The sequence below is a fragment of the Cherax quadricarinatus genome, chromosome 7 (genome assembly GCF_038502225.1).
Source record: "Cherax quadricarinatus isolate ZL_2023a chromosome 7, ASM3850222v1, whole genome shotgun sequence".
NCBI lineage: Eukaryota > Metazoa > Arthropoda > Malacostraca > Decapoda > Parastacidae > Cherax > Cherax quadricarinatus.
This window is the reverse complement of record NC_091298.1, coordinates 26643578-26657569: the sequence shown is the minus strand read 5'-3', so window position 1 is coordinate 26657569 and position 13992 is coordinate 26643578. Positions and strand designations below refer to the sequence as shown.

At 43.7% G+C, this 13992-nt stretch overlaps 1 protein-coding gene across 1 annotated transcript in view; it reads right to left on the bottom strand.

The window, feature by feature from the left end:
* Window positions 1–13992, bottom strand: part of LOC128686738 (opioid-binding protein/cell adhesion molecule homolog) — a 429758-nt gene that overhangs the window by 64300 nt on the left and 351466 nt on the right. The window contains exon 6 of the mRNA XM_053773771.2: window positions 10791–10986. Coding sequence (XP_053629746.1) covers window positions 10791–10986 — 196 coding nt within the window. The remainder of the gene's footprint in view (window positions 1–10790; window positions 10987–13992) is intronic.

Below are 13992 nucleotides of genomic sequence, written 5' to 3'. Positions count from 1 at the left end.
GCTCATGGGGCAGGGAGAGAGAGGACCTAGTAGCAATCAGCGAAGAGGCGTGGCCAGGAGCTGTGAATCGACCCCTGCAACCACAAATAGGTGAGTACAAATAGGTGAGTACACACACACACACACACACACACACACACACACACACACACACACACACACACACACACACACACACACAGAATTTCCTGCACGAGGTTCATTGGGACAGAGCACTGGCAAGGAAGTCAGCAAATGAGATGATGGAATATGTGGCAACAATATGCAAGGAAGCTGAGGAGAGGTTTGTACGCAAGGGTAACTGAAATAATGAGAAGGCCAGGATGAGCCCTTGGTTTACTCAAAGGTGTAGAGGCCAAAACCAAGTGTGCTAAAAAATGGAAGAAGTATAAAAGGCAAAGAACCCAGGAGAATAAGGAGAGCAGTCGTAGAGCCAGAAACGAAGATGATCAGGGAGGCCCAACGACAATACGAAATTGACATAGCCGCAAAAGCCAAATCTGAACCGAAGCTGTTGTGCAGCCACATCAGGAGGAAAACGACATTGTCAAGGACCAGGTAATCAGGCTGAGGAAGGAAGGAGGGGAGATCAAAGGAATGGTAACAGATGTCATCTTTCCAACTGGATATCAGATCCTGAGGAAAGACAGAGGGAACAGAGGGGGTGGAGGAGTGGCACTGCTCATCAAAAACCACTGGGATTTTGAGGAGCTGGAGAGACGAGACAGAGGAGAAGCAAGGGACTACATAATAGGAACACTTCAGACTGGAGGTCCCAAGGTGGTAATTGCAGTGATGTATAACCCATCACAAAATAGCAGGAAGCAAAGACAAGAATATGATGAGAGGAAGAAAGCAATGGTTGACACACTAGTTGAAGTGGCCAGAAGGGCCCATATGGGCCCCTTTTGGCCACTTCAGCCAGTGACTTCAGTCATGAAGAAATCGACTGGGAAAACCTTGGAGCCACATGCGGGCCCAGAAACGTGGTAGGCAAAGATGCTGGAGGTGATACGGGAAAGCCTCATGCATCAGCAGGTGGGACCCTATCAGAAAGAGAGAGGAGAAGACAAACGAAAAGACTGGACCTAGTATTCACTTTAATGCAGATAATGAGATCATCACATATGAAAGGCCCCTTAGAGCTAGTGATCATGTGGTTCTGAGCTTCGAATACATAGTACTTACTAGTGGAGAGGGAAGCAAGATGGGCAAAGCAGAGAAAGCCAAACTACAAGAGAGAGGGACTACACAGGCTTGAGGAACTTCCTGCATGAGGTTCAGAGGGACAGAGAACTGGCAGGGAAATCAGTCAATGAAATGGAATGTGTGACAACAAAATGCAAGCAGCAGAGGATAAGTTTGAACCCAAAGACAACAGAAATATTGAGAGGGCCAAAATGAGCTCTTGGTTCACCCAGAGGTGTAGAGAAGCCAAAACTAAATGTGCTAGAGAATGGAAGAAGTATAGGAGGCAAAGGACCCGGAAGAATAAGGAGAATAGTCAAAGAGCCAGAAACGAATATGCACAGGTAAGGAGGGAGGCCCAACGACAATACAAAAATGACATAGCAGCGAAAGCCAAGTCCGATTCAAAGCTGTTGTACAGTCACATCAGAAGGAAAATTACAGTCAAGGACCAGGTAATCAGGCTGAGGAAAGCAGGCGAGATCACAAGAAATGACAGAGAAGTATGTGAGGAGCTCAACATGAGATTTAAAGAAGTATGCAGTGGAGAAAAAGACTCGTGAATCTCGGAGGGGTGGGGTACACTACCAAGTGCTAGACACAATATATACAACCGAGGAAGAGGTGAGGAGGCTAAGTGAACTAGAAACCTCAAAGGCGATGGGACAGGATAACGTCTCTCCTTGGTTCCTGAGAGAAGGAGCAGAGGCACTGTATGTACCACTAACAACAATCTTCTACACATCTATCAAAACAGGGCAGCTTCCTAAGGTATAAAAACCAGCAAACGAAGTCCTAATTTTTAAAAAAGAAGAAAGAGACTCGGCACTAGACTACAGACTAGTGTCACTGACATGCATAGTATGCAAAGTCAGGGAGAAGATTATCAGGAGAAGAGTGGTAGAGCACCTAGAAAGGAATGAGCTTATCACCGACAACCAGTACAGATTCAGGTGACAAGGTGACAGTATTAAGACAGAGAGATAGAGAGGTGGATAGACTGCATTTATTTGGGCTGTAAGAAGGCTTTTGACACAGTTCCACACAAGAGATTAGTTCAGGTATAGCAGGTATAGCGACAAGGTGTCAGAGTGAGTGCCTGTGACGAACGGGGTTCTACAGGGGTCAGTCGTAGGACGGGTGCTGTTTCTGGTATATGTGAATGACATGGTGGAAGGAATAGACTCAGAAGTCTCTCTGTTTGCAGACGATGTCAAGTAAATGAGAACTCAATCGGACTACAAAGGGATCTGGACAGGCTACATGCCTGGCCCAGCAGATGGCTCCTGGAGTTCAACCCCACCAAGTGCAAATCGTGATGATCGGGGAAGGGTAAAGAAGACCGCAGACAGGATACAGTGTAGTGGGCCAGAGACTACAAACCTCATTCAAGGAAAAGGATCTTGGGGTGAGTATAACACCGAACACATCTTCTGAGGTGCACATCAACCAAATAACTGCTGCAGCAAAACTAAGAATAGCATTCTGACATCTCAGTAAGGAGTCGTTCAGGACTATGTACACCGTGTTAATCAGGCCCATATTGGAGTGCCCTATGCAGCACCAGTTTAGAACCCACACATGGCCAAGTCAAGAAATTAGAGAAAATGCAGAAGTTTGCAACGAGACTAGTGCCTGAGTTACGGGGCATGTTCTACGACTAGAAGTTAAGAGAAATCGACCTGACGACACAAGACAGAAAGGACAGGGGAGATATGATAACATAAAATATTGAGAGGAATCGACAAGATGGTCAGGGAGAGGATGTTTCAGAGAGGATGTTTCACCAGAAAGGGGTCACAATTGGTAATTGAAGACATACATGAGTCACGGGGATGTTAAGAAATATTTCTTCACTCAGAGTTTTCAGGAAGTGGAATAGTCTGGAAAGGGAGGTTGTGGTGGCAGTATCCATACATAGCTTTAAGAAGAGGTATGATAAAGCTCACAGAGCAGGGAGGGAGTGACCTAGTATCGACCAGTGAAGAGACTGGCCAGGAGCTATGAATCGACCTATGCAGCCACAATTAGGTGGACACACACACACACACACACACACACACACACACACACACACACACACACACACCAACACCTGACGCAGTTCAACACACTACTCACACTCTCCATCTGAGTGTCTGCCTTGCTATCATTCTTCCTCTCTCTCTCTCGTATTCCACTCAAGTACACTCTCCCTCTTACCCCACTTTACTCTTTTCCTCTTATTCCACTCCAACACACTTTCCTCGTCAACCTACAATCACTTCCTTTGTAAGCACAGATTTTCGACTTTTTATACTTTTTCAAGACATGTAATGTCAGTCTCTCTTCCATTTGCTCGTTTTATACAGTCCTAGGAAACCCCATTACAACTTGAACCCTTCCTTTTATGCTAGAAATGCAGACCCATATGCCCCTCACAAATCAGTGTAACTGGATCTCCTTGCAGACTGTAGTATCATCATTATGAGTTGAACTGCTGCTTGTAGCAGACTGCACAGCACTACCATGTTTTCTCTAGAGTACATTCTTCGAGACTTCTACTGTTTCTGATGGGTGTCAAATAAGTGGTAATTCATTCATCTTGAATATTTCATTATTTGCCGGCTGACAAGGTGAAAGCTTCCCTACTTCTCTGATTGTAATTGATTTTTGCACATGGGCATCTTTATTGCCTAAAGTTTTCCCGTTCACAGCAGGCTCCTTCAGTCACATACAAAAGTGGAAGACATTGGAAGAAGTGGCGAGGTAATTTTAAAGTATTCAATCCATGAATTCCTTAAAATTACCTCAGTCACTGAGCACTTTAAAATTACCTTTCGACTTATTCTAGTGTCTCCAGTATTAAATGTCATCTCATATATTGTGGCATGCAAAGAGTATGTAACATTTATTCGGCGTATGTACACACTTTCGTATAGGCTGCCTCCATCCAGCAAACCAGGTGCTAAAGGTTTAACGATTTTTAGAGTACCCATCGTGAAATCAGTACGTTGGTTCATTGTCTAATCACAGGTGAGCCTGCCAAGTGCTGAGGCGCCGTGGTATCACTCGCGGTCAGCATTTGTCAAACTCGCCTAGCAGCTGGTTGATTACAGAGCTTTCTCTCTCTGGCTTCTGTTTGTCATTCTTTGTCACCATGTGGTACACTTATATTCAACTCCTGTACATAGTGTACATAATTTTATATATATATATATATATATATATATATATATATATATATATATATATATATATATATATATATATATATATATATATATATATATATATATATATATATATATATATATATATATATATATGTATGTAATCTGATGAAGGAAATACATGTTAAATATTACATAATGAACCACAACGCCACTACACAAAGTGGCACCAGCCTCAAAATCAGCAGGGAGCCAAAGTAAAACCTGAGGTAACATGTTTTTGCTGCCATAAATTTGGCCATGCTAAATCAAACTGCCCAGTTAAGCCTGAACCCATAGGTTAAATAAATATCCTCCCTTTTGAGATGAACCAGAAAGTAGAGCGTGATATGTCCCCATACTACAGTACTTGCCATATCTTCCTACAGGAGAATTCAAAGAAAACTAAAGATTAGGGATACCGGGGCTTATTATTCCCTTATAAGAGAGGGAGTAAATCCCCTCTCTGAACTAAACGTCATTGCACTCAATTCTTTTAGAAGCATTTGGAGCAGCAGTATTTTCTGTCCCTTTACATAGAATATACGTGCAGAGTAAATATACTGGATATATTTCCTGTGAAAGATGTTGTGTTATTACAGGGTAATAACATAATGGAAGAATAGCACTGGTATAGAATATCAGCAAACTCTCACTGCTGTGCAGCTTCGTGACATTACTTGTGCAAAGCTGAGGGGCTGAAGCAAGTATGGCACATTAAAATGAGGTATCTCCTGCTCATTGCCATGGCGACATGCTACCCATGGAGGTGAAAGCCTAGTACTGGCTATTAGAGGCCTTTTGGGGTGGGGGAGTGGCATGCAGAGTATGTTACATTTATTTGGCATATGTACACACAGGCTGCCTCCCAACCAGCAAACCGGGTGCTAAGGGTTTAACGATTTTTAGGGTACTCATCGTTAAATCAGTACCTTGGTTCATTATCCCGCCAAGTGCTGAGGCGATGTGGCATCACTCGTGGTCAGGATTTGTCAGACTCGCCTAGCAGCTGGTTGATTACAGTGCTTTTTCTGTCTTTTGTTTGCCATTCTTTGTCACCGTGTGATACACTTATACTCAACTCCTGTACATAGTGTAAATTATACATATATCTGGTGACGGAAATACAAGTTAAATGTTACTGATAATAATAATATCTTTATTTACTACAAGTACATATACAAGGTATACAGGCCTAGCTGACAACAATGACATACTACTATACAGAAAGCCCCTTGTTATGCTCCGCATGTCGGGCAAATTAGGTCAGTGTCCCAGGATGCGACCCACACCAGTCGACTAACACCCAGGTACCCATTTTATTGATGGGGAACATAGACAACAGGTGGAAAGAAACACGCCCAATGTTTCTACTCTGGCTGGGAATCAAACCCAGGCCTTCGCCGTGCGAAGCGAGAGCGTTAGCCACCAGGCCACCAGAGCCGATGAGTTTATTTTGCTCCAAAATATGATTACGACCAGGTTACAAGCCATTCTGTTACCTGGGTTCGTAATATATATTTAACTGCAAAGCCGACAGGCGACATGTTTCGGCAATAAAAATACCCAAGTGTCGCATCTGTGTCTTATTCATCAATTTGTCGATATTTCATACCAATAATATGACACTTATCTTCTCTCTCAGTTCTTCCTCTTTCATAAAACACTGTAATTTTGTATTTAGCATTTACCGTTAACTTGTTCATCCAATATATTCAAACTACTACTATCACAATAAAGTGTACTCTAACCGTGGTCGAGTTGAAAGAATAATATAATCGGAATAAGGTGTATTCTCGTATTCTTTCCCTGCCAGTTTTTCAAAAGTTCATTAGTGTACTTAAGTCAACATGCAAGCCCTTCCCAACTCCCTCTATAATAAACATGGTGACTGTGGCATGCGCACGCACACTCGCTCGCCACACACACACACACTCGCTCGCCACACACACACACACACACACACACACACACACACACACACACACACACACACACACACACACACAGACACACACACACACACACACACACACACACACACACACACACACACAAGAGGTCACATTTGGAAGTTGAAGACTCAGATGAATCAAAGGGATGTTAGGAAGTATTTCTTTAGTCATATAGTAGTCATGCCGTGGAATAGCCTAGAAAGTGACTTAGTGGAGGCGGGAACCATACATAGTTTTAAGGCGAGGTATGACAGAGCTCATGGGGCAGGGAGAGAGAGGACCTAGTAGCAATCAGCGAAGAGGCGGGGCCAGGAGCTGTGACTCGACCCCTGCAACCACAAATAGGTGAGTACAAATAGGTGAGTACACACACACTCACTCACTCTCTCCGGAGTACTGGAGAGAGTACCTCGATCTCGACAGAACACAAGAAAGGACGATACTGAAAGAAAGGGTACAAAGACGAGAGGAGGAATGAGAGGCAATGATGAAGATGAGCAGGACCCAGACCCAGGTGGAAGGGCAAACACACACTCCAGAAACACCTGCAGAAGGACTCCAACCACAACAGCCCCAATGCAACTGAACAACCTAAACCAAAACCCACACACTGTTTCCTCTGTCCCCACCCATGTCAAAAACCTCACCCCTAACACACTACAACCCCCCATAGGCCCTCCTCCAGGGCTCCTGCTCCCCCAACCCCAATATTCTCCCAGGACCACAGTGATAGAAAAGCTGAAGTTTTGGTATATGAATGCGGATGGAATAACGAATAAATATGAGTGCCATGAAAGAATCAATGCAGTCCCCAGACATCATTGCAGTCACAGAAACGAAACCCACTGAGACAATAGCAGACGCAGTCTTCCCACCTGGATATCAGATCCTGAGGAACGATAGAAGAAACGGGGGGATGGGTTGCACTCCTCATAAAAAACTGATGGGGATTTCAGGAAATGGAAGGCGTGGACGAAATTGGAGAAAGGGATTACATAGTAGGTACAATTCAGCCTGGGGTAGTCAGTCATTGCAATGTTGTATAACCCACCACAGAACTGCAGGAGGCCAAGAGAGGAATACGAAGAGAACAACAGAGAAATGGGGGACACACTGGCTAAGGTGGCCATAATTAGTAACTTTGCTCACTCCAGCAGAGCAAAGTTACTGGTTATGGGCGATTTCAACCACAGGGAGATCTATTGGGAAAACCTGGAGCCACATGGGGGTCCCGAAAAATAGAGCCAAGATGATGGATGTGGTACTGGAAAACCTCATGCATCAACATGTCAGGGACACTACCAGAGAGAGAGGGGAGGATGTTCATCCTGAGCAGTTCAGACACTGAGGACATCACATATGAGAGGCCCCTTGGAGCTAGTGATCACGTGGTTCTGAGCTTTGATTACATAGTAGAGTTACAAGTGGAGAGGGTAACAGGAATTGAATGGGAAAAGCCAAACTATAAACGGGGAGACTACACAAGAATGAGGAACTTCCTGCAGGAAGTTCAGTGGGACAGTGAACTGGCAGGGAAGTCAGTAAACGAGATAATGGAATATGTGACAATATGCAAGGAAGCTGAGGAAAGGTTTGTACCCAAAGGTAGCAGAAATAACGAGAAGGCAAGGGTGAGCCCTTGGTTCACCCAAAGGTGTAGAGAGGCCAAAACCAATTGTGCTAGATAATAGAAGTATAGAAGGCAAAGGACTCAGGAGAATAAGAAGAGCAGTCGTAGAGCCAGAAATGAATATGCACAGGTATTGCCCAATGGCAATACGAAAATGACATAGCGAAAGCTAAATCTGACCCGAAGCTGTTATACAGCCACATCAGGAGAAAAACGACAGTCAAGGACCAGATAATCATGCTGAGGAAGGAAGGAGAGATCCATAGAAATGACCTTGAAGTATGTGAGGAGCTCAACATGAGATTCAAAGTGTTCATAGAGGAGACAGAAGGGACTCCAGAAAGACTCCTCTATCGAAACAGGGCGACTACCTGAGGTATGGAAGGCACCAAATATAGTCTCAATTTTTTAAAAAATGAGACACACGAATCATTAAACTACAGACCAGTGTCATTAACTTGTACAGTATGCAAAGTCATGGAAAAGATTATCAGGAGAAGAGTGGTGGGGCACCTTGAAAGGAATGAGCGTATCAGTGACAGCGGACGGGAAATCCTGTGTCACAAACCTACTATAGTTCTATGACAGGGTGACAGCAGTAAGACAAGAGTGAGAGGGGTGAAAGGCGTTTGATACTGTTCCACAGAAGAGATTAGTGCAGAAGCTGGAGGACCAGGCAGGGATAACAGGGAAGGCACTGCATTTGATTAGAGAATACCTGTCAGGAAGACTACAGCCTGTGCAAGAATGGTATATAATACCGACAAGACATGTTGCACATGTGTCTTAATTTCAAGACTACAGCCTGTCATGGTAGGTAGTGAGGTGTCAGAGTGGGCATCTGTGACGAGCGGGGCTCCACAGGGGTCAGTCCTAGGACCGGTGCTGTTTCTGGTATATGTGAATGACATGATGATATAAAGTTAATGAGGAGAATTCAGTCAGAGGAGGATACAGCAGGACTACAGAGGGATATAGACAGGTTTCAGAACTGGTCCAGCAACTGGCTCCTGGAGTTTAACCCCAAGTGCAAAGTCATGAAGATCGGGGAAGGGCAGAGAAGACCTCAGACAGGGTACAGTCTAAGGGGCCAAAGACAATAAACCTCAATCAAGGAAACGGATCTTGGAGTGTGTATAATTCCGAGCACATCTGAGCTTCACATCAACCAAATAACTGCTGAAGCATATGGCTACTAGGGAACCTAAGAATAACATTCCGGCATCTCAGTAAGGAATCATTCCAGATCCTGTACACCGTGTACGTCAGACCCATATTGGAGTATGCAGCTCCACTTTGGAACCTCACCTGGCCAAGCACATCAGGAAACTAGAGAAAGTGCAAAGATTTGCAACGAGACTCTTCCCTGAGCTAAGAGGCATGTCCTTCGAGGAGAGGTTAAGAGAACTCGATCTGATGACACTGGAGGACAGGAGGGACAGGGCGGGACTTGATAACGACGTATAAAATTCTAAGAGGAATTGACAAGATGGACAGACAGGATGTTCCAAAGATGGGACTCAGCAACAAGGGGTCACAGGGATGTTAGGAAGCATTTCATCAGCCAAAGAGTTGTCAGGATGTAGAATAGTCTGGAAAGTGAGCTAGTGGAAGCATGTACCATACATAGATTCAAGAAGAGGTATGGTAAAGCTCATGGATCAGGGAGAGATTGGACTTATTGACCACCATGAATTCAAATATTTGCGCGCGCGCGCGCACACACACACACACACACACACACACACACACACACACACACACACACACACACACACACACACACACACACACACACACACACACACAAAAAAAAAAAAAAAAGTTTTTATGCAGGAAGAAACATGGCTGCTGGAATAATGGTACAAACCTGTAGCAGAGCAGAACTTCATTTAGACATGTTTAGCTTACTGGTGAGATTTTACAAGTCATGACTTTAGAAAGCTCACCTATGAACGAAACATTGTGCAAATAATTGCTTTGCTACAAGACACCTGCTTCCTCCCGTTCTTTCCTCGGTGCTTCGGGACCTCACCCTCACTCTCAACTAAAGCTTCAGTTTCACGCCTGAGCTTCACTTTAACAGTCTGCTTCTCCCCAAACTTCATCCTTATCCAAAACTTTACCCTCACCCTGAGAAAATGGTAATTCCCAAGTAATATTAACTGTAGTTGTAATGGAACGAGACCTTAAAAACTCCCATAGCTTCTGAAGCCATAGTGGAATGTTTGACTGTTTTCTGAAGTTTCTCGACTCAGGCTGATTGTGTTGTACAAAACCCATCCTCTGTAATAAAACATGACGGGGAACACACAGCATTTGCTCCCACTATTTAACTCTCATACGTATAGTAGTAGCTCACAGCAGATGTTCAAATTCAGTAATTCTAAGAGTATGGTAACAGCGCACAGCAGCAAGAAACACATTGCAGATGCACTAATTTTATTTAATAGCAATTACGAAACAAGCCTCAACTTGAACCACAAGTTTTACACTTTTAATTTGTCACGTAAACCGTGTCAGATGAATTAGGAAATTAAAGTTGAACATAGGAAAGAGCAAGGTGATAAGGATAAAAAATATAGATAATGAAAGATTGGATAGCAGATCGGAGGAAGGGAGTATGAAGGAAGTGAATATGTTCAGATATCTGGGAGTGGACTTCTCGGAAGATGGGTCTATGAAAGATGAGGTGAACCACAGAACTGACGAGGGGGGAAAAAAGTGAATGGTACACTGAGGAGTCTGTGGAGACAAAGAACGTTATCCATGGAATCAAAGAGGGAAATGTATAAGTGTGTTGTAGTGGGTGAGGGTGGCACTGACCGTCTACGATGAAGACAGTTGTGGTGGCGGGGAGGGCAGCGTGGGGGCGGCACGTGTAGTTACCGGCGTCGGGCGGCGCCGCCCGCACCACCGACACTCTGGAAGTCACCACCCGCCCGCCCGCCTCTGTGTGGATACTGACACCACCCCGAGGACCCGCGATGCTCAGTCTGGTGCTGTTGTGCTCCCACTCCACCTGCCGGTGTACACGTAAGATCACATGAGGGCACAGGCTAGGAAATCTTATTGGAAGGTCGGGCAAGGTTGCAAATCACTAAAGGATACAGGTCAAGAAAGGTTGCAGGTAAGGAAAGGTCGCAGGCCAGACAAGGTTGCTGATGGTCGGACAAGGTTATTGCTCAGAAAATGTCATTTAAGGTAGGCTAAGGTCACAGGTGAAGGAAAGCCACAGGTCAGGAAATGTCACATATAGTAAGTCACATTATAAAGAGATCTCAAAAGTCCTGTAAAAGGTACACTATCAATGAATGCCCCCCCCCTCCCCCACAAGGTCCAAAAAATAAATTTTCAGAAGTTAAGGAAATGTCATAGAATGTCAGAAGAGGTCACATAAAAGTAGATAACATTATACTAGGTCAGGAAATGTTGAAGAAAAGTTCCACAAAACCAGGAAATGTCATGTCAAAGGGGGGACATGAAATGTTTCATGATCAGAAAAAAAACTATTCAAATCAGAAAAGGTCACACAGGAACATAACCCCAAAAAATCACATAAGGTCAGGATCATAGCTATGGTAATTTTGAGCAGCATGATCCATGTGATAGCGAAAGCCATCACAAAACACACAGCGATATATCCTAGATCAAGACAAAGTGAATAAAATGGTTTTCAGATAGGAAAATGCCACTGGACTATTGAAACATGACGCACCTGGGCGTTACCTGTCGTGAGTCAGTGATCCTCCAGGTCGTGAGTCAGTCAACGTGATCCTCCAGGTCGTGAGTCAGTCAACGTGATCCTCCAGGTCGTGAGCCAGTCAACGTGATCCTCCAGGTCGTGAGCCAGTCAACGTGATCCTCCAGGTCGTGAGCCAGTCAACGTGATCCTCCAGGTCGTGAGCCAGTCAACGTGATCCTCCAGGTCGTGAGCCAGTCAACGTGATCCTCCAGGTCGTGAGCCAGTCAAACGCTGTACTTATATTCCAACGAATCTGTTTCATTTATATCTCCAACTAACTCCTCTCCTCTATATCTCCCGCTAACTAATCTCCTTCATATCTCCCACTAACTCCTCTATATCTCCCTCTGAAGCATATCTCCTACTGACGTATATGTATCTCCCACTAAGTCTTCTCTATATATCCCACTAAGTTCTTTCCACAATATCTCTCACAAACTCATCTTCTCTATATCTACCACTAACCTCACTTTCCACAGTATCTCCTAACTCCCGTTTCCACATCTCCAACTAACCTCTTTCTACGATATCTAGCCCTAACCCCTCTAGCTTTCATCACCACTGTTTTCCACTAACTCCCTTTTCTCTGTTTCCTACCACTCAAGCTGGGCTTCAGTATTTAAAGCTGGAAAGTACAGTGTTTGTACTCTAAAAGTGTGTTGAGACTGTTGTGGGTTGCTGGGTCAGTAATGGACGGCCAAGCCCTGCCCTTCTCGAGAGGCGACTATGGAGTAACAGTAATGCATTTTTTTTTTTTTTTGGGGGGGGGGTTCCTTCGCCTAGGTGGAAAACGGCTAATAATTTAGGTTAAACTTTTATTATTAATATATTATTATTATTATTAATAGTAGTAGTAGTAGTATAGTAGTGGTGGTAGCGGTAGTAGTTGCATATTTTTTATTTATTATTATTATTCTTATTAAATCTCCGGAAGGGTACCTTGAAGAGCGTTGCCTGATTTTAGCCTCCTACTTTTCTATTTTATTTTGCTCTTTAGTCGACAACGCTTCATCCAATCGGCTTCAAATTTTGAAATCCACTCGTTCCCTAGGCTTTCTCAATTTGTTAATTTTACTCCACCACCACGAGCAGCAGTATTAACAACAGTAGTAATAGTACAACAACAACAACAACAACAACAACAACATCAACATCAACATCAACATCAACATCAACATCAACATCAACATCATCATCATCCATGAACAATGATCGTACAATGGCCAGTCAATAAGCAGGACTGTTATTACGCTAACAAATCAGAGAAAACTTCTTGTTTAGAGTGCACAACCAACCCATGGCTTTTTCTTGAGACTGACCAATCAGTGAGGAGGTGTCTTGTGAGAGTAAGGGGGCGATAGCATCAGCCAATCAGGTATAACGACGCTGAGAGAAGGTTAGAGCTGAGACGCTATTGCTTCTCAAAGTAAAGGAAGAACAAAAGTCTAAATGAAGTGAAAATATCAGAAGAATAATGAAAGTGTAAGAAAAAGTGAAAGTAGAAGTGGAAAACAGGAAATACAGGGAAATAAAATAAAATGTCAATTATATTTCATTTTTCCCCACAGAGTTTCCTGCTAGACGCAGGGTCACCTTAACCTGTGTGTAGTAGTTTATGCCTCGGGGTCGAGGGTTCAACTCATGAGACGGGTTCAACTCTCGATACGGGTGCTTATCTGACTTGATTTGCAGTATCTCCTTCTCTAGACATAAACAGTGTGGGTTTTTACCCTTACATAAAAATTTGTAGATGCTTATGAACAATAAAATGAAAAAAATTATTGATACAAATTGTGGCATGTATGTATACAGTGCTAGTCACGGCATTATGCTGCCTCTCCCCCACACACGTTCCAAAACACAAACACATACCATGAAAGATTATATCTATTTGCATACTTACTGAGGTTTTAATACTTGTTGTTGCGTCCTTTGCGCTCAATCACGTTCCTCGGCCATGTAAGAAGACTCTCAAATTTTTGAGGGTTTGGTGAGGTATTTTATTCCATGTCTCACGTAGAGCAGCTTCCAGCAGTGGGATGGAACTGATATCCTTGCCCAGTAAACTTCGTTTCACTATAGAGCAGAGGTTCTTAATTGGGTTTAGGTCTGGGGAATTTACTGGCCAGTCATTAAAGAACCTCGTTTCATAGTCCTTAAGCCATTGAACTACAGATTTGACGGTGTGACACGGTGCACCATCCTGCATAAAAACCGTAACCCCACACTTGTCAAATGCCTCAGGTAAATTGTCACACAATAACTCCAGGTAATTATACTGGT